Source organism: Balaenoptera ricei, chromosome 17, assembly GCF_028023285.1.
Source record: "Balaenoptera ricei isolate mBalRic1 chromosome 17, mBalRic1.hap2, whole genome shotgun sequence".
Lineage (NCBI taxonomy): Eukaryota > Metazoa > Chordata > Mammalia > Artiodactyla > Balaenopteridae > Balaenoptera > Balaenoptera ricei.
The window spans coordinates 54,391,245-54,415,717 of NC_082655.1; the positions used below are offsets into that span (position 1 = coordinate 54,391,245).

A 24,473-nucleotide genomic window follows, 5' to 3' on the forward strand; every position below is an offset into this window, starting at 1 on the left:
GGAGCAACTGGGCCCGTGAGCCACAACTACTGAGCCTGCGCGTCTGGAGCCTGTGCTCTGCAACAAGAGAGGCTGCGATAGTGAGAGGCCCGTGCACTGCAATGAAGAGTGGCCCCCACTTGCCGCAACTGGAGAAAACCCTCGCACAGAAACGAAGACGCAACACAGCCATAAATAAATAAATAAATAAAATTAAAAAAAAAAAGAAATTGATACATAAAAAGAAGAAAGAGAAAGATGCTTTTAATAAATCAATCATTTGTCAAATATGCATAATTTATTCTCTTTTGGTTGCAGTTGTAGGTGGATTTTTCTGTAAATTTCCTTCTGTTGAAATATATTCATCAACATCATCAGCAGGTGAAACTTTTAATAGCAACTGTAAAAAGCAAGTTATCTTGTTGAAACATGTAGAACCCAAATTAAAGTGAACAAAAGGCAAATAAAACAAAAGTCCGCTGAGGATAAAAAGAAGAACATAGAAATAGTGCATCTTAGGAGACTTGATAATGGGTGTCAAAACCAAGAAGAAAGACATGGCCATGGCTCCAAATTCAAATGGCAAACGTACCTGAGAACAAACATAAATTTGTATTAGAGTGGTCTTGGAGGTTATTACAAATAATAACATAAAACATTTTATCTACAGACATTTGTTTACTACTGAGGAAGTTGGTTTTATTGATAAAAAAAATATTACCAGGTCTTCCTCCTTTCTATGTAAGAGAAAATAATCTGCTGAGAATCTCCTTGGGGTGTGAAATAGCAGAACTGAAGGCTTTTACTTAACAATTTCACCAATTTGCTGACCCTTTGATTTTTTCATAAGTCCGTGCCACTTGCCCATTCAGAGCTCTTGAATGAAGACATCATGAAACATTCCAGACTGTTACCCTGAAGCATTTTTTCACCATAAAATTTTTCTAACTTTTCTATTTTCAGGCAATATCAAAATTAATATTTTCTGCACCTCATCCTAATATATAACCTAATATATAACATATATATATATATATAATTCATTTGGGGCATATTTTTATTGTAAAAGGACCACAGGGTTCAGATTCACTTTCTCTGATCCTCACTTTTCCTTTAAAATGGATCTTAACAATGCATATCTTTCAAATTTGTATATCTTAATTTGGACAATTAAAGAATACATAAACACACACTATTATATGTAATTAAAGAATAGTACCTGCAAACAATAAAATGCTTAATTAAGTGTTGTTGATTATTGCCTGTTACTATATTTTGTGTAACTCTCTTCTCTTTCCTATTAGACTATGAAGCTATTGATGGCATAATTAATGGCCAATTTATCTACATACCTTTAAAGTGTTTAGAGTAGTGTCTTCCACACAGTAGTTGCTTAGTACATATTTATTGAGTCATTAAATGACACAGATGCAAGATTATCATTATCTTTCATTTTTTCAGTATTGAAATGTCGATTTCTGTTCCTCACCCTAAGCATTAGAATCCCCAGGGGTGATATCTAGGAATATGAATTTATACAAGAAATCCCAGAGTTATTCTTTTTCACAGTATAGCTTGAAAATCTTAGCTATAAACTGCCTTGGTTTTCTTTTTTAACTTTCTAGTCCACCCCTGTACCTTAGTGTACTGCTGAGATATTCCTGTGGGTATTCTTCTACCTCCTTTTACCTTATACAAGGTATTGGGTTGGCCAAAAAGTTCGTTCAGGTTTTTCCATAAAATGTTATGGAAAAATCCGAACGAACTTTTTGGCCAACTTAATACATCATAAAAGGGCCCCCTTGATTGCTTTTAGAATACGGCTCATTGATAAAAAAAAGGATTGTTTGGAACCTACCTCATTAAAAACAACTTATAAGCCTAGGAATAATAAAAGCTATATAGCAAGATATGCATGCCATAAGCCATTTTACAAGTTAGTGACAAACCACTAATTCAGCTTTAAGTTTTCTAGCAGCCTACATGAAAAGGGAAGCATGATCTTACAAAACTTATGTATTGAAACCAAGCAGGACCCTGTGGGACTCCTGGGCACAAAAGTCTTTCTCAGTCTTCTGGTTCTTGTTTGTAAGAAATAGGCTTCATTTAGCCCCCATGACTTTCCCTGAGTTCCAAAAGGCAGGTTTAAACAGTTGCTAATCAGGAAAGGGAGGGGATGCAGAGACAAGGGAGGAGCAGTCAAGAAACAATAGTGCAAGAAGACCCAAAGAGACATTTCTCCAAAGAAGAAATACAGATGGCCAATAGGCACATGGAAAAAATGCTCAACATCACTAATCATTAGAGAAATGCAAATCAAAATTACAATGAGGTACCACCTCATGCCAGTCAGAATGGCCATGATTAACAAGTCTACAAATAACAAATGCTGGAGGCGGTGTGAAGAAAAGGGAACACTCCTACACTGTTGGTGGGAATGTAAGTTGGTGTGGTCACTGTGGAAAACACTGTAGAGGTTCCTCAGAAAACTAAAAATAGAGTTACCATATGATCCAGCAATCCCACCCCTGGGCATATATCCAGACAAAACTATAATTCAAAAAGATAAATGCACCCCTATGTTCATAGCAGCACTATTCATATTCACAATAGCCAAGACGTGGAAGCAACCTAAATGTCCATCAACAGATGAATGGTTAAAGATGTGGTACATATATACAATGGAATACTACTCAGCCATAAAAAAGAATGAAATAATACCACATTTGCAGCAACATAGATGCAGCTAAAGATTATCATACTAAATAAGCCAGAAAGAGAAAGACAAATACCATGATATCACTTATATGTGTGATATATCACTTACATTTGCAGCAACATAGATGCAGCTAGAGATTATCATACTAAGTAAGCCAGAAAGAGAAAGACAAATACCATGATATCACTTATATGTGGAATCTAAAATATGAGACAAATGAACATATTTATGAAACAGAAACAAAATCAGGGACATAGAGTATAGACTGGTGGTTGCCAAAGGAGAGGGAGTGGGAGAGGGTAGTAGTGGGAGTTTGGGATTAGCAGATACAAACTGGCATATAGAGAATGGATAAACAACAAGGTCCTACCTTATAGCACAGGGAACTATATTCAATATCCTGTGATAAACCATAATGGAAAATAATATGAAAAAGTATGTATATATATGTATAACTGAGTCACTTTGCTGTACAGCAGTAATTAACACAACATTGCAATTCAACTACAGTTCAGTAAAAAATAATAATAAAAAAAGAAACAATAGTGCAACCTTAGGGCAGGGTCCTGGTTCCTCCTCAAGGGATATACATAACAATATCTTTGAGCTCTTCTGCAGAACTAAAACCCCCACCAAGTGGAAGATGTTAACTATGTGATGAAATATTCTTCATTCCAGAGAGAAGGTTACAGCTCGATAACCTTGAGAATCACGAGACCATCTGATGCCAGAGGATCTCTGGATTGAAGGAATTCATGCCCTGCAGGTACCCTGATCCTTATCAGCAACACCACCCTTTGACTATAAGACTTCTCACAACCCCCCCCCCCAGGTTGGCACATACAGCTTTGAGGGCATTAGCCCGCTGTGGTCCCCTTTGCCTGGCAAAGCAATAAAGCTATTCTTTTCTACTTCACCCAAACTCTGTCTCCGAGATTCAATTTGGTGCCGGTATATAGAGGCTGATTGTCAGTGTCAGTGTCTGTAAAGAAAACTAAATAATCTGCCTAGAAACACAAGTATTTCTGATACAAATATTAGGAAGAATTTTCTTCAATGGGTCTACATTTAGAGAGACAGTTGCATAATGTAAAAATATATCACTTAATCTCCTTTCAGTAAGTATAGGAATGAGTTGCCAGAGGTTGTTTGGTTAAACACAACATTGGTTAAATCCACGATAGAGATGAATGGGCTGTAGTAAACAATTAGAAGAAAAAAATTCTTCCACAGGCTATGGAAAAATTCTTCCAAATGCTATGAAGCATTTCAGATATAGTTAATATAGAGAGGTTTTGGTGGTTTGAGGAATTGACAGAATACTTATCCCTCAGTCAATCCTTCATACATATTCTGCCTCTGAGGTAAGCTTTTGAAAGATGAATGAGTTTGCAATTATACTCCTTCACAAATATCTAGAGTGTAGCTCTTCTATATTGGCCATTAAAGCTGGAGACTTATACACTTATAGACATTTGAGTTGAGAAGCCTGAAAAGTCCTAGGCAAGCCTACAGGGTTATCTAAGGTGGTACCATTAAGAGGACACTCAAATAATCATTGGCCATGGACATTGGTCCATCTCTTTCCCTGAGATCTAGTACAAACATTGTACACCCCACACATGGTCCCTTTGGACTCAAATTTCACTAGTTGTATTATAATATAAAAAAGCCTCAGGATCCTCTGCCTTTACTAACAAGGACCAGTCCTGTGCTTTCTCTCTTGAGATTTCAAATTGAAAATGGTCTAAGAAGCTTATGAACCAATAAATATAAAATCTATTCTTTAGAACAAATGTTCCTAAAATGGGCTCGAAAGACTTTACATGCAGATGTAAGAAAAAAGTAAAAGTACAAAATGCTCTTTAGAAAGGTGAAGGGAATTTTTTTCAGGTTTGATTTACCTTATAAGGTCTGGATAGTTGGGGATCCTGGAATCTCAGTTTAAACAAGCCCATCATCATTAGCCCAAGTTGAATCCAATCTGTGAATCCCACATAGTTTATGGGGATTAAGTCTGAGGGAATAATTAAAATGGAGGCAAAGATGAGCATCTGAGCTTCAAGATGGCATAAGAGTAAGACGTGGAGATCACCTTCCTCCCCACAAATACATCAGAAATACATCTACATGTGGAACTACTGCTACAGAGCACTAGCTGAACCCTGGTAGAAGACCTCAGACCTCCCAAAAGGCAAGAAACTCCCCACGTACCTGGGTAGGGTAAAAGAAAAAAAAAAAAAAAAACAGAGACAAAAGAATAGGGATGGGACCTGCACCAGTGGGAGGGAGCTGTGAAGGAGGAAAGGTTTCTACACACTAGGAAGCCCTATCGCAGGCAGAGAATGCGGGTGGCAGAGGGGGGAGCTTCGGAGCCAGGGAGGAGAGCGCAGCAACAGGGGTGCAGAGGGCAAAGAGGAGAGATTCCCGCACAGAGGATCGGTGCCGACCAGCACTCACCAGCCCGAGAGGCTTGTCTGCTCACCCGCCGGGGCGGGCGGGGGCTGGGAGCTGAGGCTCTGGCTTCGGTCGGATCCCAGGGAGAGGGCTGGGGTTGGCTGCATAAACACAGCCTGAAGGGGGCTAGTGCGCCATGGCTAGCCGGGAGGTAGTCCGGGAAAAAGTCTGGAGCTGCCGAAGAGGCAAGAGACTTTTTCTTGCTTCTTTGTTTACTGGTGTGCAAGGAGAGGGGATTTAGAGTGCTGCTTAAAGGAGTTCCAGAGACGGGCGCAAGCCACGGCTATCAGCGCGGACCCCAGAGACGGGCATAAGATGCTAACGCTGCTGCTGCAGCCACCAAGAAGCCTGTGTGCAAGCACAGGTCACTATCCACACCTCCCCTCCATGGAGCCTGTGCAGCCCGCCACTGCCAGGATCCCGTGTTCCAGAGACAACTTCCCAGGGAGAACACATGGCGCTCCTCAGGCTGGTGCAACGTCACTATGGCCTCTGCCGCCGCAGGCTCGCCCTGCACTCCGTATCCCTCCCTCCCCCCACCTGAGTGAGCCAGAACCCCCGAATCAGCTGCTCCTTGAACCCCATCCTGTCTGAGCGAAGAACAGATGCCCTCAGGCAACCTACATGCAGAGGCGGGTCCAAATCCAAAGCTGAACCCTGGGAGCTGTGCGAACAAAGAAGAGAAAGGGAAATTTCTCCCAGCAGCCTCAGGAGCAGTGGATTAAACCTCCGCAATCAACTTGATGTACCCTGCATCTGTGGAATACCTGAATCGACAATGAATCATCCCAAATTGAGGAGGTGGACTTTGGGAGCAACTATATATATGTTTTTTCCCTTTTTCTCTTTTTGTGAGTGTGTATGTGTATGCTGTGTGTGATTTTGTCTGTATAGTTTTGCTTTTTAACATTTGTCCTAGGGTTCTGTCTGTCCATTTTTTTTGTTTTGTTTGTTTTTTTTTTAGTATTTATCATTGGTGGATTTGTTTTTTGGTTTGGTTGCTCTCTCCTTCTTCTTTTTAATAATTATTTTTTATTTTTTATTTTAATAACTTTATTTTATTTTATCTTCTCTTTCTTTCTTTTTCTTTCTTTCTTTCTTTCTTTCTTCTTTCTTTCTTTCTTCTTTCTTTCTTTCTTTCTTCTTTCTTCCTTTCTTTCTTCTTTTCTTTCTTTCTTTCTTTCTTTCTTTCTTTCTTTCTTTCTTTCTTTCTTTCTTTCTTTTTCTCTTTTTATTCTGAGCCACTGGGATGACAGGTTCTTGGTGCTCCAGCCAGGCGTCAGGGCTGTGCCTCTGAGGTGTGAGAGCCAAGTTCATTATACTGGTCCACAAGAGACCTCCCAGCTGCACGTAATATCAAATGACAAAAATCTCCCAGATATCTCCATCTCAATGCCAAGACCCAGCTCCACTCAATGAACAGTAAGCTACAGTGCTGGACAACCTATGCCAAACAAATAGCAAGACAAGAACACAACCCCATCCATTAGCAGAGAGACAGCCTAAAATCATAATAAAGCCACAGACACCCCAAAACACACCACCAGACGTGGACCTGCCTACCAGAAAGACAAGTTCCAGCCTCATCCACCAGAACACAGGCACTAGTCCCCTCAAGCAGGAAACCTACATAACCCACTGAACAAACCTTAGCCACTGGGAACAGACACCAAAAACAATGGGAACTACGAACCTGCAGCCTGTGAAAAGGAGACCCCAAACACAGTAACTTAAGCAAAATGAGAAGACAGAGAAACACACAGCAGATGAAGGAACAAGGCAAAAACCCATCAGACCTAACAAATGAAGAGGAAATAGGCAGTCTACCTGAAAAAGAATTCAGAATAATGACAGTAAAGTTGATCCAAAATCGTGGAAATAGAATAGAGAAAATACAAGAAACGTTTAACAAGGACCTAGAAGAACTAAAGAGCAAACAAACAGTGATGAATAAAACAATAAATGAAATTAAAAATTCTCTAGAAGAGATCAATACCAGAATAACTGAGGTAGAAGAATGGATAAGTGACCTGGAAGATAAAATAGTGGAAACAACTGCTGCAGAGCAGAATAAAGAGAAAACAATGAAAAGAATTGAGGACAGTCTCAGAGCCCTCTGGGACAACATTAAATGCACCAATATTTGAAATATTGGGGTCCCAGAAAAGAGGAGAAAGAGAAAGGGTCTGAGAAAATATTTGAAGAGATTATAGTCAAAAACTTCACTATCATGGGAAAGGAAATAGTTGCCCAGGCACAGGAAACGCAGAGACTCCCATACAGGATAAACCCTAGAAGAAACAAGGCATCCAAGACACATTAATCAAACTAACAAAAATTAAATACAAAGAAAATATATTAAAAGCAGCAAGGGAAAAGCAACAAATAACATACAAGGAAATCCCCCTAAGGTTATCAGCTGACCTTTCAGCAAAATCTTTGCAGGCCAGAAGGGAGAGGCAAGATATATTTAAAGTGATAAAAGGGAAAAACCTACAACCAACATTACTCTACCCAGCAAGGACCTCATTCAGATTTGATGGAGAAATCAAAAGCTTTACAGACAAGCAAAAGCTAAGAAAATTCAACACCACCAAACCAGCTTTACAACAAAGGCTAAGTCAACTTCTCTAGGCAGGAAACACAAGAGAAGTAAAAGACCTACAATAACAAACCCAAAACAATTAAGAAAATGGGAATAGGAACATACATATCGATAATTACCTAAAATGTAAATGGATTAAATGCTCCAACCAAAAGACATAGACTGGCTGAATGGATACAAAAACAAGACCCGTATATATGCTGTCTACAAGAAACCCACTTCAGACCTAGGAACACATACAGACTGAAAGTGAGGGGATGGAAAAAGATATTCCATGCAAATGGAAATCAAAAGAAAGCTGGAGTATCAATTCTCATATCAGACAAAATAGACTTTAAAACAAAGACTGTTACAAGAGACAAAGAAGGACACTACATAATGATAAAGGGATCAATCCAAGAAGAAGGTATAACAACTGTAAATATTTATGCACCCAACATAGGAGCACCTCAAAACATAAGGTAAATACTAACAGCCATAAAAGGGGAAATCAACAGTAACACAATCATAGTAGGGGACTTTAACACCCCACTTTCACCAATGGACAGATCATCCAAAATGAAAATAAATAAGGAAACACAAACTATAAATGATACATTAAACAAGATGGACTTAATTGATATTTATAGGACATTCCATCCAGAAACAACAGAATATGCATTCTTCTCAAGTGCTCATGGAACATTCTCCAGGATAGGTCATATCTTGCATCACACATCAAGCCTTGCTAAATTTAAGAGAATTGAAATCGTATCAAGTATCTTTTCTGACCACAACTCTATGAGACTAGATATCAATTACAGGAAAATATCTGTAAAAAATACAAACATATGGAGTCTAAATAATGCATTACTTCATAACCAAGAGACCACTGAAGAAATCAAAGAGGAAATAAAAAAATAACTAGAGACAAATGACCATGAAAACACAACGACCCAAAACCTATGGGAAGCAGCAAAGGCAGTTCTAAGAGGGAAGTTTATAGCAATATAATCCTACCTTAAGAAACAAGGAACATCTCAAATATATAAGCCAACATTACACCTAAAGCAATTAGAGAAAGAAGAACAAAAAAACCTCAAAGTTAGCAGAAGGAAAGAAATCATAAAAATCAGATCAGAAATAAATGAAAAAGAAATGAAGGAAACGATAGGAAAGATCAATAAAACTAAAAGCTGGTTCTTTGAGAAGATAAACAAAATTGATAAACCATTAGCCAGACTCATCAAGAAAACAAGGGAGAAGACTCTAAATCAATAGAATTAGAAATGAAAAAGGAGAAGTAACAACTGACACTGCAAAAATACAAAGGATCATGAGAAATTACTAGAAGCAACTCTATGCCAATAAAATGGACAACCTGGAAGAAATGGACAAATTCTTAGAAATACACAACCTTCCGAGACTGAACCAGGAAGAAATAGATAACATGAACAGACCAATCACAAGCACTGAAATTGAAACTGTGATTAAAAATATTCCAGCAAACAAAAGCCGAGGACCAGATGGCTTCACAGGTGAATTCTATCAAACATTTAGAGAAGAGCTAACACCCATCCTTCTCAAACTCTTCCAAAATATAGCACAGGGAGGAACACTCCCAAACTCATTCTACAAGGCCACCATCACCCTGATACCAAAACCAGACAAAGATGTCAAAAAGAAAGAAAACTACAGGCCAATATCACTGATGAACATAGATGTAAAAATCCTCAACAAAATACTATCAAACAGAATCCAACAGCACATTAAAAGGATCATACCCCATGATACAGTGGGGTTTATCCCAGGAATGCAAAGATTCTTCAATATATGCAAATCAATCAATGTGCTACACCATATTAACCAATTGAAAGAGAAAAACCACACGATCATCTCAATAGATGCAGAGAAAGCTTTTGACTAAATTCAACACCAATTTATGATAAAAATCCTCCAGAAAGTAGGCATAGAGGGAACTTTCCTCAACATAATAAAGGCCATATATGACAAACCCACAGCCAACATTGTCCTCAATGGTGAAAAACTGAAAACATTTCCACTAAGATCAGGAACAAGACAAGGTTGCCCACTCTCACCACTATTATTCAACATAGTTTTGGAAGTGTTAGCCACAGCAATCAGAGAAGAAAAAGAAATAGAAGGAATCCAAATTGGAAAAGAAGAAATAAAGCAGTCACTGTTTGCAGATGCCATGATACTATACATAAAGAATCCTAAAGATGCTACCAGAAAACTACTAGAGATAATCAATGAATTTGGTAAAGTAGAAGGATACAAAATTAATGCACAGAAATCTCTAGCATTCCTATACACTAATGATGAAAAATCTGAAGGAGAAGTTAAGAAAACACTCCCATTTACCATTGCAACAAAAAGAATAAAATATCTAGGAATAAACCTACCTAAGGAGACAAAATACCTGTATGCAGAAAACGATAAGACACTGATGAAAGAAATTAAAGATGATACCAACAGTTGGAGAGATATACCATGTTCTTGACCAGAAGAATCAACATTGTGAAACTGACTCTACTACCCAAAGCAGTCTACAGATTCAATGCAATCCCTATCAAACTACCAATGGCATTTTTCACAGAACTAGCACAAAAAATTTCACAATTTGTATGAAAACACAAAAGACCCCGAATAGCCAAAGCAATCTTGAGAAAGAAAAACAGAGCTGGAGGAATCAGGCTCCCAGACTTCAAACTATATTACAGAGCTACACTAATCAAGATAGTATGGTACTGGCACAAAAACAGAAATATAGATCAATGGAACAGGATAGAAAGCCCAGAGATAAGCCCACACACATATGGTCACCTTGTTTTTGATAAAGGAGGCAAGAATATACAATGGAGCAAAGACAGCCTCTTCAATAAGTGGTGCTGGGAAAACTGGACAGCTACATGTAAAAGAATGAAATTAGAACACTCCTTAACACCACACACAATAATAAACTCAAAATAGATTAAAGACCTAAATATAAGGCCAGACACTATAAAACTCTGAGAGGAAAACATAGGCAGAACACTCTATGACATAAATCACAGCAAGATCCTTTTTGACCTACCTCATAGAGAAATGGAAATAAAAATAAAAATAAACAAATGGGACCTAATGAAACTTAAAAGCTTTTACACAGCAAAGGAAACAATAAGCAAGACGAAAAGACAACCCTCAGAATGGGAGAAAATATTTGCAAATGAAGCAACTGACAAAGGATCAATCTCCAAAATTTACAAGCAGCTCATGCAGCTCAATATCAAAAAAACAAACAATGTAATCCAAAAATCGGCAGAAGACCTAAATAGACATTTCTCCAAAGAAGATATACCGATTGCCAACAAACACATGAAAGAATGCTCAACATCATTGATCATTACATAAATGCAAATCAAAACTACAATGAGATATCATCTCACACCAGTCAGGATGGCCATCATCAAAAATCTACCAACAATAAATGCTGGAGAGGGTGTGGAGAAAAGGGAAACCTCTTGCACTGTTGGTGGGAATGTAAATTGATACAGCCACTATGGAGAACAGTATGGAGGTTCCTTAAAAAACTAAAAATAGAACTACTATACGATCCAGCAATCCCACTACTGGGCATATACCCTGAGAAAACCATAATTCAAAAAGAGTCATGTACCGAAATGTTCATAGCAGCTCTATTTACAATAGCCAGGACATGGAAGCAACCTAAGTGTCCATTAATAGATGAATGGATAAAGAAGATATGGCACATATATACAATGGAATATTACTCAGCCATAAAAAGAAATGAAATTGAGTTATTTGTAGTGAGGCGGATGGACCTAGAGTCTGTCATACAGTGTGAAGTACGTCAGAAAGAGAAAAACAAATACCGTATGCTAACACATATATATGGAATCTTAAAAGAAAAATCATCATGAAGAACCTAGGGGCAAGACGGGAATAAAGACACAGACCTACTAGAGAATGGACTCTAGGATATGGCAAGGGGGAAGGGTATGCTGGGACAAAGTGAGAGAGTGGCATGGACATATATACACTACCAAACATAAAATAGCTAGTGGGAAGCAGCCGCATAACACAGGGAGATCAGCTCGGTGCTTTGTGACCACCTAGAGGGGTGGGATAGGGAGGGTGGGAGGGAGGGAGACGCAAGAGGGAAGAGATATGGGGACATATGTATATGTATAACTGATTCACTTTGTTATAAAGCAGAAACTCACACACCATTGTAAAGCAATTATACTCCATTAAAGAGGTTTAAAAAAAAAAAAAAAGGTGAGCGTCTGAATCACAGCTACAACTGGACAAGACTGGATATTCAGAGTTGAGAGGATCAAAGTTAGCTGACTCTCCTGGCTTGCCATATACCATATCCTTGAGGTTGAAAATACAGTACAATTAAGGGAGCTAAGTATTGAGGAAGAAACAGCAGTTGAAATGGCCCATTGCATGAAGGGATTACTCCACCCATCCAGGTGACAGCAACAACATCTGTAAAAAAAAAAAAAAAAAAGAGAAGCCACTAATTATGTAACTGACAAAATGTTGATACTGTATAGTATTTTTAATTAATTCACTTAGCAAGCATTAAATTGTAATTGTAGCAAAGACAAAGGACTAGTAGTAGTAGATTGAAACTGCTCTTTATCTAAATGAGGAAGTTCCCTTCTATCCCTACTTTTTTTCCAAAGTTTTCTAAAAATCACGAATGAGTGTTCCATTGTCAAATGCTTTTTATGAATCTCAATATTATAATGTGATCTTTGTCAGTTACCATATTAGTAAAACATTAATTGATTCTGGGATGTTAAACCAACCAATGGTAAACCTCACTTGTTCATGGTGTATAATCCTTTTTTATATGTTGCTGGATTCAATTTACCAATGTTTTTAAGAATTGTTGCATTGTAGTTCATAGAACGATACATGTTGTATATAACATTTGTATGTAATTTTCTTTCTTTGTGAAAAGGATTATTCTGGCTTTGGTATCATAGAAATACTGGTTCCATAAAATAAATTGGGAAGTGTTCTCTCTTCTGTTTTCTGAAAGAGTTTGTTTAGAAGTGGCATTATTTCTTTCTTAAGTGTTTGATACAATTCATCAGAGAAGCTACTGGGACCTGGGATTTGATTTGTGGGAAGATTTTAAATTATTAATTCAATTTGTTTTCTTTTTTAATATACAGTTTTTTTTATAGCTACTTTATTTATTTATTTATTTATTCTTCGCTGTGTTGGGTCTTCGGTTCGTGCGAGGGCTTTCTCTAGTTACGGCAAGTGGGGGCCACCCTTCATCGCGGTGCGGGGACCGCTCCTCATCGCGGTGCGCGGGCCTTTCACTATCGCGGCCCCTCCCGTTGCGGGGCACAGGCTCCAGACGCGCAGGCTCGGCAGTTGTGGCTCACGGGCCCAGCCGCTCCGCGGCATGTGGGATCTTCCCAGACCAGGGCTCGAACCCGTGTCCCCTGCATTAGCAGGCAGATTCTCAACCACTGCGCCACCAGGGAAGCCCTCAATTTGTTTTCTTAATATAGATCTATTCAGATATTCTCTGTCTTCTGGAGGCAGTTTTGTTAATTCAAGATTACAAAATGTATCTTAGTGGCACAAAGCCACTCTGTCTTTTTCCATGGTCTCTCCCCTTCTCTCCCTCAACCTCAGGTGTCTTGAGGAGAAAGGTGATTAGGAGTGTGACTGAGGTCTCCCTGCCCTGAAGGCTACACCCATCCAAATATACTGGGAAACTTTATGAAGGCTTTTAGATATGGGTTCCCAAGTACCAACAAAACCAGGAATGTGGAGTGAGGGCTAGATTCGGCTAGGGGGATCTGGATAGAATTCACAGTGCAGAAGTGAAGCCCTCTACCCACAGAAGTTCCTTTGTGAATAAAGCACTTTGGGCAAATTCAAAGTACTGTATTTTCATGGCTTCCACTGTTGAATATATTTTTGGTATTGATATTTTAGATGCTTGTACTATAAATGATCAAAAAGTCCAGAGGCAATTCTCCTGTTCAGGTAGAGAGGCATGTGGAGACTATTAAACATGTACATTCCTTCCAAACCCTCTCCTTCTTCCTCCTTGTGTGGTTCAACAAAACAACATAGAATCTCAGTAGGAGAAAGATCACAGACATGATTGAAAACTTAAAGGCAGCAGGGGGGTGCGTGGTAAAAGATGCAATATCTCAATATAACTATGCCCAGTGACAAAAGCTTCTGGGATCTGGAGCTTTACAGTGGATTCTTACCAAATGCTCAATTGTTGCTCCTATAGCCCCATTTGTGGTTATTCCAGACATTGTGACTGTAATGGAAAAAATTACTGAATAGATTGATGCCGGTTGGTATTCTGTCTCAAACATTACCAACATTTTTTTTCTATCTCACTTGCTCAACATACTTTCAGAGTATTCCCCTAGGGATTCCTAAACTCCCCTGATATTTGTCACCAGTTGGTGTTCAGGATTTTGCAAGATATCCAAAGTTTATACTGTACTGTCTGCCATCCAATATCCACAGTTTATACTGTATTGTTCATGTCCAGTTGGTGGGCAAGTCAAATGCCTCAGTCTAAACAGACCTGAGTTGGTATTGTTACACTTCTACCAACAGGCTGATGAATCCCAACAATATTTATGGTACTGTTTGCCAAGTAAGGTTTCTGGGGAACATGCAGGTAAATTCACAACACTCAGTCTCTCTGGTAGTCAAGAAAAAAATTGTCTCTGGTCCCCTACTACTAAAAGGAAACCCAGCACCTTATGGATACTTTGTGTGTTGTAGATTGTATATCTCACTTGGGCACTCTACTTGGTCTTCTGTATCAGCTAATTCACAGATCAGTATCCTTTGAGTGGAGGAACAAATCAACAGGCTGTATTGAAAGCTGTCCAACAAGCTATGGCACACTTTCTACCTTTCAGGATCCACAACCATAATTACTCCTTTGACCTAGAAGTCTCTGTGACTGATGATTTTTTTCTATTGCATTTCCTGGCAAAGAGAGGCACCTTATAGTTGGAGGTGGCCCTTGAGATTTTTGACTTGTTTCCTCCTTGACACAACCACCAGGTAAACTCCATTTGAAAAAAATATTAGCTTGCTACTGGGATATTGTAAAACTGAACACCTGACTCATGGAGGCCTTGTGACTTTCCAGCCTAATATTCTCATTTTGGGATGAATCAAATTGTATTCAATTATTAAAAAGGTATGAAGAGCCCAGCAAATCTCTCTTATCAAATGGAAATGGCATATTCAAGAACATAGCTAGCCTGGCCCAGTGGCATTTTGGTTTTGCATGAAAAAGTATAAGCTACATCCCAGTTTGCTGACTGAAGTGGAGTTTCTGGTTCAATGGGGTACATTGAGTTGTGGAGTTGCTGGTTCACAAGGGTTCCTGTAAATGTCTGGGCATGGTCCACTGATAGGTTAGCTAAGCTGAAACCTTATGGTGCCCACTAGGCTGCTACAGCTGTTAACCTTTGCACCAGCTATGCAGAATGGAAAATAGACAAGGATACTCTACTCAGTAATGGGTGACCAATCATCAGATTATTCAATCAGCAGCCATTATTTCTTTCTATAGTTTATGGTCCCAGAGAGGGGTGTCTTTATTTTTTTTTTTTTTTTTTTTGAGAGGGGTGTCTTTAATCTGTCAGTCTGTAGTTTTCCAAGTGACAGACCAAGCACCCAGGCCATTGATGATAGTTCAAGTCATTAGAAATATAGCAAGGTTCATCAAGGGGGGAATTGGCATGGGCTATGAGAATAGCCTTAAGTTCTGTCCACTGAGCCCCTTCTCTGATGAGAATAATTGGAATAAAGCTGTTGAATGATACTGCACTTTCCAGATTGCCATGATTGATGTCTGAATTCATCATCTTTCTAGACATGGCAATACATTTACCACCATACATTGGACATAAGAAAAAGGACTCCATATTTTGCTACAGAGGCTAACACCAAATGTGTCACACTGTGACAGTCACACTGTGACTTCTGCCAAGATTTGACCATTTGTTCACAGTGAGGGAGGCCACTTGCACAACATAATGTCCCTGCTCACTCCTGGCAAATTGACTACATTGTACCTTGACCCTCTCTTGGGAGTGACAACTGATAGCTGTTGGCACTTTTTCAGGTTACAGTGTTGCCGTTCCAATTTGATCAGCCCACTCTGGCCACACTACTGTGGCCCTTGAAACTAATCTGTGTTATGTGTTTGGCCATTCAAAAATCTGACAGTTGTGTACAACACAAAGACACATCAATGTGCTGGAGGCAAAGATATTCAATGTATCTTTCATATATGGCTTTTGAATACATCTGATATCGTTTAGTGTTTGGATGGCTTCCTCAAAAATTAACACGGAAATATTTCTGACTCTTCCTCTCTCACATTCTTCTGGTCCATGCACCTTGGTCAGGTAGTTTGGTCACTGAATATAACCATCCCTAGAGAGTGATCGTCTACTCTTGGCTGCTTCCTGGGTGATGATCAGGGAGAATAGGATAGGAAGTTATATAGACCTATTTTGAAAACTCAGGAGGCTTTCCTGATCACTGCTGGATTTTGTGCTTCTTCTTTTCCTCACACAGCAACCCCAATCTCACCTGGTTGGTATAACATCTGGACAGCAGCTGACCATAAGGAAGCCAAGAGGATTCAAAATTAATTTTGGTTCATGCACCTGGATTCTCTTGTTGGATTGACATGGTCAGAGATTACAAGGATAATGAATGCTTGGTTGAGTACCTGCTTTGCTAAGTTCTCTTACAGTGGCAATTGTGGGAGCCCAGGAGGGAACATTTAGACTCTGAAAAATATGGGGATGGAAGGACAATAATGATCTTTTGTCTTTTAGAACCATTCCTGGAACCTACCTTCTGAAGAGAGACTTATAAAAGATATTATAAAAGATTTGGATTCCCTAAGTTTGGGGATCTTCTACTGTCATGTGGAAGTATCACCTGGCCTTCTTTGCTCTGTCTTGTGGGAATTGAGGTTCGGGAACCAGCATAAAAATGACATTCTAGGTACTGCTATTGTTATGAAAAATAAATTGTCTTTGTCTCCATTTCCAGCCTCCCTGAAACTGTGCCAGACTAACTTGTAAGCTTTCAATCAGGGATAAATCTTCATAGTTGTTGAGAGTCCTGTGATTTCTTACTTGACCCATGGGTAATTTAGAAGCATGTTGTTTAATTTCCAAATATGTGGGATTTCCCAAATTACATTCTGTTGTTGGTTTCTATTTTGTTTCTGCTGCTGTTGCAGGAAATATTTTGTACGGTAGAAATCTTCTCAAATTTTTTGAGACTTGTTTTATATCCTAGAATTAGGTCTATCCTAGACAATGTCCCATAAGTGCTTGAAATAAATGTATATTCTGCTTCTGTTTGGTGGAGTGATCTATAAATGTCAATGAGATCAGTTTGATTGATAGTGCTGCTCAGATCTTCTATATCCTTATTGACTTTCTATCTAGTTATTGAGTGATATACTGACATCTGCAACTATAGTTGCTGAATTGTCTATTTCTCCTTTCAGTTACATTAGTATGGCTTCATGTATTTTGGGGCTGTGTTATTAGGTGTGTATACATTTATAATTATTACATCTTCCTTATACATTGACCCTTTTACCATTATGAAATGCCTTTCTTTGTCTCTAGCAATCTTTTTGTCTTAAAGTTATTTTGTTTCTTATTAATATTACTATTCCTAGCTTTCTTACAGTTAATGTTTACATGTATAAATTTTTCCATTCTTTTACTTTATACTTAATTGTGATTTTGAATCTAAAGTGTGTCTCATTTAGACAGCATATAGTTGGATTGATGATTTTAACCAGTGTGACAGTCTCTGCCTTTTTATTGCAATGTTTAACTTATTCTCATTTAATATTATTGATATTGTTGTATTTACACCTGTCATTTTGCTATTTGTTTTTTATGTCTTATGTCTTTTCATTCTTCTATTCTTCCTTTACTTCCTCCTTTAGTGTTAAACAGATATTCTTTTTTTTTTTCTGCACCATATGGCTTGTGGGATCTTAGTTCCCCAACCAGGGATCAAACTCAGGCCTTGGCAGTGAAAGTGCTGAGTCCTAACCATTCCTGCCAGGGAATTCCCTAAACAGATATTCTTTTTTTTAAATTAATTTATTTTTGGCTGCATTGGGTCTTCATTGTTGTGCACGGGCTTTCTCTAGTTGCAGTGAGAGGGGGTTACTCTTCATTGCGGTGCGTGGGCTTCTCATTGTTGTGGCTTCTCTTGTTGCAGAGCACGGGCTCTAGGTGTGTGGGCTTCAGTAGTTGTGGCACACGGGCTCAGTAGTTGGGGCTTGTGGGCTCTAGATCACAGGCTCAGTAGTTGTGGTGCACGGGCTTAGTTGCTCCACGGCATGTGGGATCTTCCCGGAACAGGGCTCGAACCCATGTCCCCTGCATTAACAGGCAGATTCTTAATGACTGCGCCACCAGGGAAGTCCCTGAACAGATATTCTTAATGTGATAGTTTAATTCCTCTGTTGATTTGTTGAGTTATTTTCTTAGTGGTTGGTCTGGTAATTACAACATGCACCTTTAAATTCATCAAAATCAATTTCAAGTTAATTTCAGTAAAATATGGCGACTTTGCTCCACTATAGCTTATTTCCTTCTGTTTTCTTTGTGCTATTATTGTCATATATATTACATCTATACATTTTATAAACCCTACACTTAAGTTTCAGAGTTATTGCTTAAAATAATCTTAGGTATTTTTTTAAAATTCAAAGAAAAATGTGTATACACACATACAGAGTCTTTTATATTTACCCATATACTTACTGTTTCTGGTTCTCTTTCTTCCTTCCTTTTCATTCAAGTTACTTTCTTCAGCCTGAAGAATTTCCTTCAGTAAGTCTTCTAGCAATGAATTCTCTCAGTTTTTGTTTCTCTTGTGATGTCTTTATTTTGCCTTCACTTATGAAGGATATTTTCACTTGATATCATATTCTTGGTTGACAGGTTTTTTTTTTCCCTTTCAGCACTTTAAGTGTGTCATTCCACTGCTATTTGGCCTCCATTTTAAAAAATAAGTCAGTTGTTCATTGTATTATCACTTCCCTGTATACAATGAGTAGTTTTTCTCTTGCTGCTTTCTCTTTTGCTTTGCTTTGGCTCTCACAATTTGGCTTTGATAGGTATAGGTTTGATCCTCTTTGTATTTATTGTGGGGTCATTGAGTTTCTTGGATCTATTTATTAATGTTTTTCATCAGTTTTCAGAATTCCCAAGCCATTATTTCTTCATACATTTTCCTGAGTTGTTGTTGTTTTTGTAACTTGCCTGGTAGACTGATAAACCCTGTTTTCTTCATGGTGTGAAGCTACTATGTCTTCTCATATTTTAATTCTTAATTTTAATTTTAATTTTCATGTTTGGATTCCTAGAGGTTGCTACTGTGGGCTGCATAGCTTAGTGGTCAGTTAATGATTTGAGCAGAATTTATGCTCAAACATCTCAAATCCATAAGGCTTCCATACTTTCACAGTCAATCTGTGTGTGTGTTGGGAAGCACATTCAAAGTTCAGCCAGTTTTCAAGTTGCTTTGGCTTTTACTTACTGCCTGACTCTCGTGGTCTTCCCCTGCAGCTCCCCAGTCAGCCAAGGATGTGTGAAGAATTTATCTAGCTCCTCTCTGACACTCTTATTTCAAGGGCATACTTGTTGAAAATTGACTGGTTTGATGATAACCCCAAACTGGACCACAAACTCGGGCTGGCAAAGATATGGGCTTTATCTGTATGTGTCCTACTGAATTCACTACATTAAGAAGATAGTTCTGTGGGTTTTCACCCTCTGACTCAAACTGTGTCTACTAATGTAAACATGTCTTGTCTAAAATTTTTGTGAATGAAACTATTTACTATCTTTCTACTCTATAAAATTTGGGAAGTAGCAGGTTTTATTTTCTAACATCAAAGGGCTAATTTCAGTGAAAAATATTACTTACCTTTGGATGTTTACGATCACCACAGAGTATTTTTTCCTTGTGTTTTAACCACTATAATTCACATAACTTGATTTTGTAGATTCTGTAAAGTGATTTTTCTTACTCTAATTATGCTATGCAATACAAAGGGCAACAATTTTTCTCCCTATTTTACTCACACGAGAATTGAAACCAAGAGTTACTGAATCCTTACCAAGTGAAAAAAGCTCAATATCTGAAAGGTGATTTTTGCAATTAGGTTTTTTTATTTCAAATATATGGCTGTTTTAATTAATTTGTGATCTATCTGAAGGAGAATATTATTTTGCAATAGGTGTTCCAGAATGCCTTCACATATATTTTCACATTTGTTATTACTACTACTGAGTGATATGACCAAATAATATACTCATCTCATTTTATTTTTTATATTAAAAAAATTAATGTATAGTTGATTTAGAATATCGTGTTACTTTTTGGTGTACAGCAAATGATTCAGTTTTATATCCAGATTCTTTTCCATTATAGGTTATTATAAGATATTGAATACAGTTCTCTGTGCTATATAGTAAATCCTTGTTGTTTATCTCTTTTATATATAGTGATGTGTATCTGTTAATACCATTCTCCTAATTTATTCTTCCCCCCACTTTCCCCTTTGGTAACCATAGTTTGTTTTCTATGTCTGTGAGTCTGTTTCTGTTTTGTAAAATAAATTCATTTGTATTGATTTTTAGATCCTACATATAACTGATATCATATAATATTTGTCTTTCTCTGTCTGACTTACTTCACTCAGTATGATAATCTCTAGGTCCATCCATGTTACTGCAAAAGGCAATATTTCCTTCTATTTTATGGCTGAATAATATTCCAGTGTGTCTGTCTGTCTGTCTATCTATCTATCTATCTATCTATCTACCACATCTTCTTTATCCATTCATCTGTTGATGAACACTTAGGTTGCATCCATGTCTTGGCTATTGTAAATAGTGTCATTTTAGAGTTGAGATAACTGAGGAGCCTCAAGCTTGGATGTAGTATAGGCCTTATTTTTCTTTTCATTCTTTTTCTTTTTAATGAGAGCCTATTATTGATTTTCTTTTATCTTTAGGGCCTTATGATAACTGGAAATGTAAAGTTTTAAAAATATATACTTTATTAATATATTTGTTTAGATATATTAAGTTCAATTGAGAATTGAGGCTCTTTCAGTTTGTCTATTTTTAGAGCAAAAAATCAGTTTCTTTACTATAAAGTAGTAATTCTTAAAAATTCTGAAAATTTGAATCATTTTTGTGGTAAACTGAAATTATATATCTCTATATAGATATATATATTGTGGAAGGATTCACTTCTACTTCAGTAATAAGAAAAGTTAAGTACTCAAGCTCTGTATAGATTTTGGGGATATGCCTAGAGACAAAGTATGAGTTATATTTCCTGGAGGCAAATGCTATCCCAGAGCACCCATATACACCTTATTAAGTATATCCCAATGGATTTTGATAAGTATTCTCATATTTTCTATTCTATTCTATCCCATTCTTTTCTGTTCTATTCTATTCTTTCCATTGTGTTCTGCTTTTTTTCCTTTTATAATTTTTGGTGTTTTCCATATTTTTGCTCCTAGACTTCACCCTTTACTATATGCTCAAAAGAGATTGCTTGACCTTTTGAACTTTTGCCTTTAAATAAATAGATAAATAAATAATCCAGACATGAACTAATTTAGCATAATTCTCTTAAAGTATGCAAAAAATCCACTGTACATTAGAAACTCCCTTTATTCAGGAGAATGAAACAGAGTGTCTTCCCCCTGGTTCTGTGTAGCCATACCTGAGGACATGATTTCCTTTGGCATCAGGACGGCTAGGTGGGAAATGTTAACCAATAAGTAGATCAGTGCCACACGGATAAGTGCAGTAACCACGCATTTGGGGATATTCTCACTAGGGTTTTTCAGCTCTCCTGAAAAAAAAAGTGCCACACATAAAAAATGGCTAATTATATAATCTTTGAAAGTGGCTTCAATATAACACATAATAAGTAAAAGAAACGACTGCACACAGCAAGAGTTCATTTTTGTTGAATGCTTATTTACCAAGCTTGGGTAAATTATTGATTCTAGTAGCAACAGAATTTTGCTAAATTCTGGGTTTTAATGTTGTATCTCTGATATACTCAACATGAGCTTTTTTGGATAAGAAAATAACAGAAAACCTGGATTCTAGGCCAGGAGGACTGGAGCAAATCTTCCCTTACCTTACGGCCATCATTGTATTCAATAGAACTACAAGTACGTGTTAATGAAGGGCTGGAATAGCTCATCTGTTAATCTGGTCACAATATTCTAGGACTTTAGGGTAGACTCTCCTGCTCTTTTCACTCCTTGGATTAAGGTTCTAGACTAGTTAAACCTTAAATTAAACTTGAGTGTATATTGCCAACACCAAAATTGACATATATGTTTACTTGGAAAATACAAAATTATATTATTAACTCACAGTATGCAGCTCCCTCAAAATAATTCATATGTATTAAAAGTAAAATGCAAAATAAGACCATAAAGATTTAGAGAAAGGATCACAGATACATATTTATCTAAACCTTGAGATGGGGAAAGACTTTTCAAGTATGAAAACAATGAAAAATTAAAAGATGGATAGTTTGGTACTTATAGGTATTATATAAATAACTAAATAAACATAAATAAATTCTAGTCTTTAAGACTGAAATTTTTAAAATCTTATGAACAAAATAAAAAACAAACAACAAACTGGGAAAACCATTTACTTGTCTTACAAGGAAGAAACACAAATGGTCATGAACATTTGCAAAACTCTTCCCTCCCATTAGAAATTGAAGAAAAAATGAGTTATAACACTGAAATTTGATTTTCACAGCTCTAGGTGACTAAAGAATGAACAAGTTTGATGAAGCCAAGTCTAGTCATTTTAATTCACACTGATAGATATATTTGTAAAGCCTTTCTGGAAGGCAATTTGGCAATATTCCTCAAGACATTTCTAAATATTTGTATACTTCACTTAGTAATTTTACTTCAAGATTTTTTCTAATAAAGCAATGAGAAACCCACAAAGATTTACATAAAAGGATGTGATTGGAACAATGAGTGTAAAATTTTAAAGTGAAAAACTAGAAACAACTCTGGGATCCAACAATGGGAAAAAGTTTGAAAAATGGTTAAATTACATATGATAGAATACTGTGTATTCATTTAAAAGCATTTATATTTAATAATATTTTGAATTCTCACTATGTGCTTTAGGTAAAATAAAGTTATAAGAGTATATGTGCAGTGTGACCCCCACATGTGTGTACATACAAGATAATTGGTTACACATAATCTTTATTTTAATTTATATCTTCTGTATTTAAAATTTTTCTCTGAGGGTTGTTGTAACTACGAAGTGTAGACTATTAAAATATTTGTTCAGTAAAAAACTGCAATTGTCTTGGAGTCCTTAAGCTGTGTCAGTTCTGTGTTTACTTGTTTTAATTTGTAAGCATCTGGAAAATATTTCACTTTCCAAAGCTGGAAAGACACATTTGTAGAGAGTTTAATGCATTTCCACCCACCCACCTGATAAAAGCAAGAGAGAAACACATTATATTAAAACAATGTAGTATTTCTTTCTTAGAATTAAGCTGATTAACCGTTGTATGTTTATAGCGTGGTGGTGTTTTTTATAATTTAAAAATAATGACTTTACCTGCTATTTTAACAAGGACTCCCCAGCCATAATATGCATATAATCCTTGTAAGAAGGCTTCAGCAATCTGTGAGGCATCTGAAACTTCAGCATCGAAAGCTTTCTCAAACCTGGCTAGGTTCTCTTTTCTTCCTCTCACAAATAACACGATTCCAGTTAGAGATATGAAGCAGAGTACTGTCATTTTCACAACTGTACTGACAGTCTGAAACCAAGTCACCTCCTTCACTCCTCGATCATTCAGAATTCCCAAGCACCATAAAATGGCCAATGCTAAACAGTTCTTTGGCATCTCTGGAAAAAAACATCCAGGATAGAAAGGCTGCATTATATACCCTGCTAGTAAAAAGCCACGTGCAGCAGTTCCTGCTGGGGTACTAAATAGACTGATCCAGAGATAGAAGAAAACAATAAAGGGTCCAAGAGATCTCTTGAGGAAATAATACTGTGCTCCACTTCTAGGGAATGTGGTCCCCAGCTCTGCGTGACTAAGGGCAGCCATCATAGACACTATGGCGCAAGCAGCCCAAATACTTAGGGAGACTCTTACATTGAGTGAAGAGTATTTTAACACCCCTTTAGGAGCAACAAATATTCCTGCACCCATTATGATACTGAATAAAAAATCATTCCATGGAAATACCTTATTACCCGTTGAAGCTGAATACTTTCTCCCATCTTCATTTTCTTAAGTCTGAAACTTAATTTTAAAAGCTAACATAAATTCACAGTTTTTACTCTGTTCATACTTGTGAAAGGCTTCAGCCAATCTTCTTATAGTTAAGTGCTTTACTTTCCTCTTCCTCTCTTACTCAAATAGATTTTGTCACAGCCCTTAACATAATAAAAAAATTAACTTGTGAGCAAATTGAACTAAAGTGTCTGAGATAATATTAGAGTTATGTTTTACATGTTAAGCATTTAAAAAGTTATGCACAATTAAACATTTTAGACACAGCTAATTGGGAATGAGATGAAAAAT

At 37.2% G+C, this 24,473-nt stretch overlaps 1 protein-coding gene across 4 annotated transcripts in view; it reads right to left on the reverse strand.

Annotated features, from left to right (window-relative positions):
* Window positions 1-485: 485 nt before the first annotated feature.
* LOC132351842 (solute carrier family 7 member 13-like) overlaps window positions 486-24,473 on the reverse strand; it is a 28,640-nt gene continuing 4,652 nt past the window's right edge. The window contains exons 3-7 of one of the 4 annotated variants that reach the window (XM_059901899.1): window positions 23,492-23,785; window positions 21,594-21,725; window positions 4,603-4,715; window positions 1,332-1,498; window positions 490-571 (exon numbers count right to left, since the gene is read on the reverse strand). In XM_059901899.1, coding sequence (XP_059757882.1) covers window positions 1,373-1,498; window positions 4,603-4,715; window positions 21,594-21,725; window positions 23,492-23,783 — 663 coding nt within the window. In that variant the 5' untranslated portion in view covers window positions 23,784-23,785 and the 3' untranslated portion in view covers window positions 490-571; window positions 1,332-1,372. Of the gene's footprint in view, window positions 572-1,331; window positions 1,499-4,602; window positions 4,716-11,992; window positions 12,258-14,020; window positions 14,077-21,593; window positions 21,726-23,491; window positions 23,786-24,473 lie in introns of those variants that run through there. The other 3 variants (XM_059901901.1, XM_059901902.1, XM_059901900.1) reach the window with 3 other exon arrangements.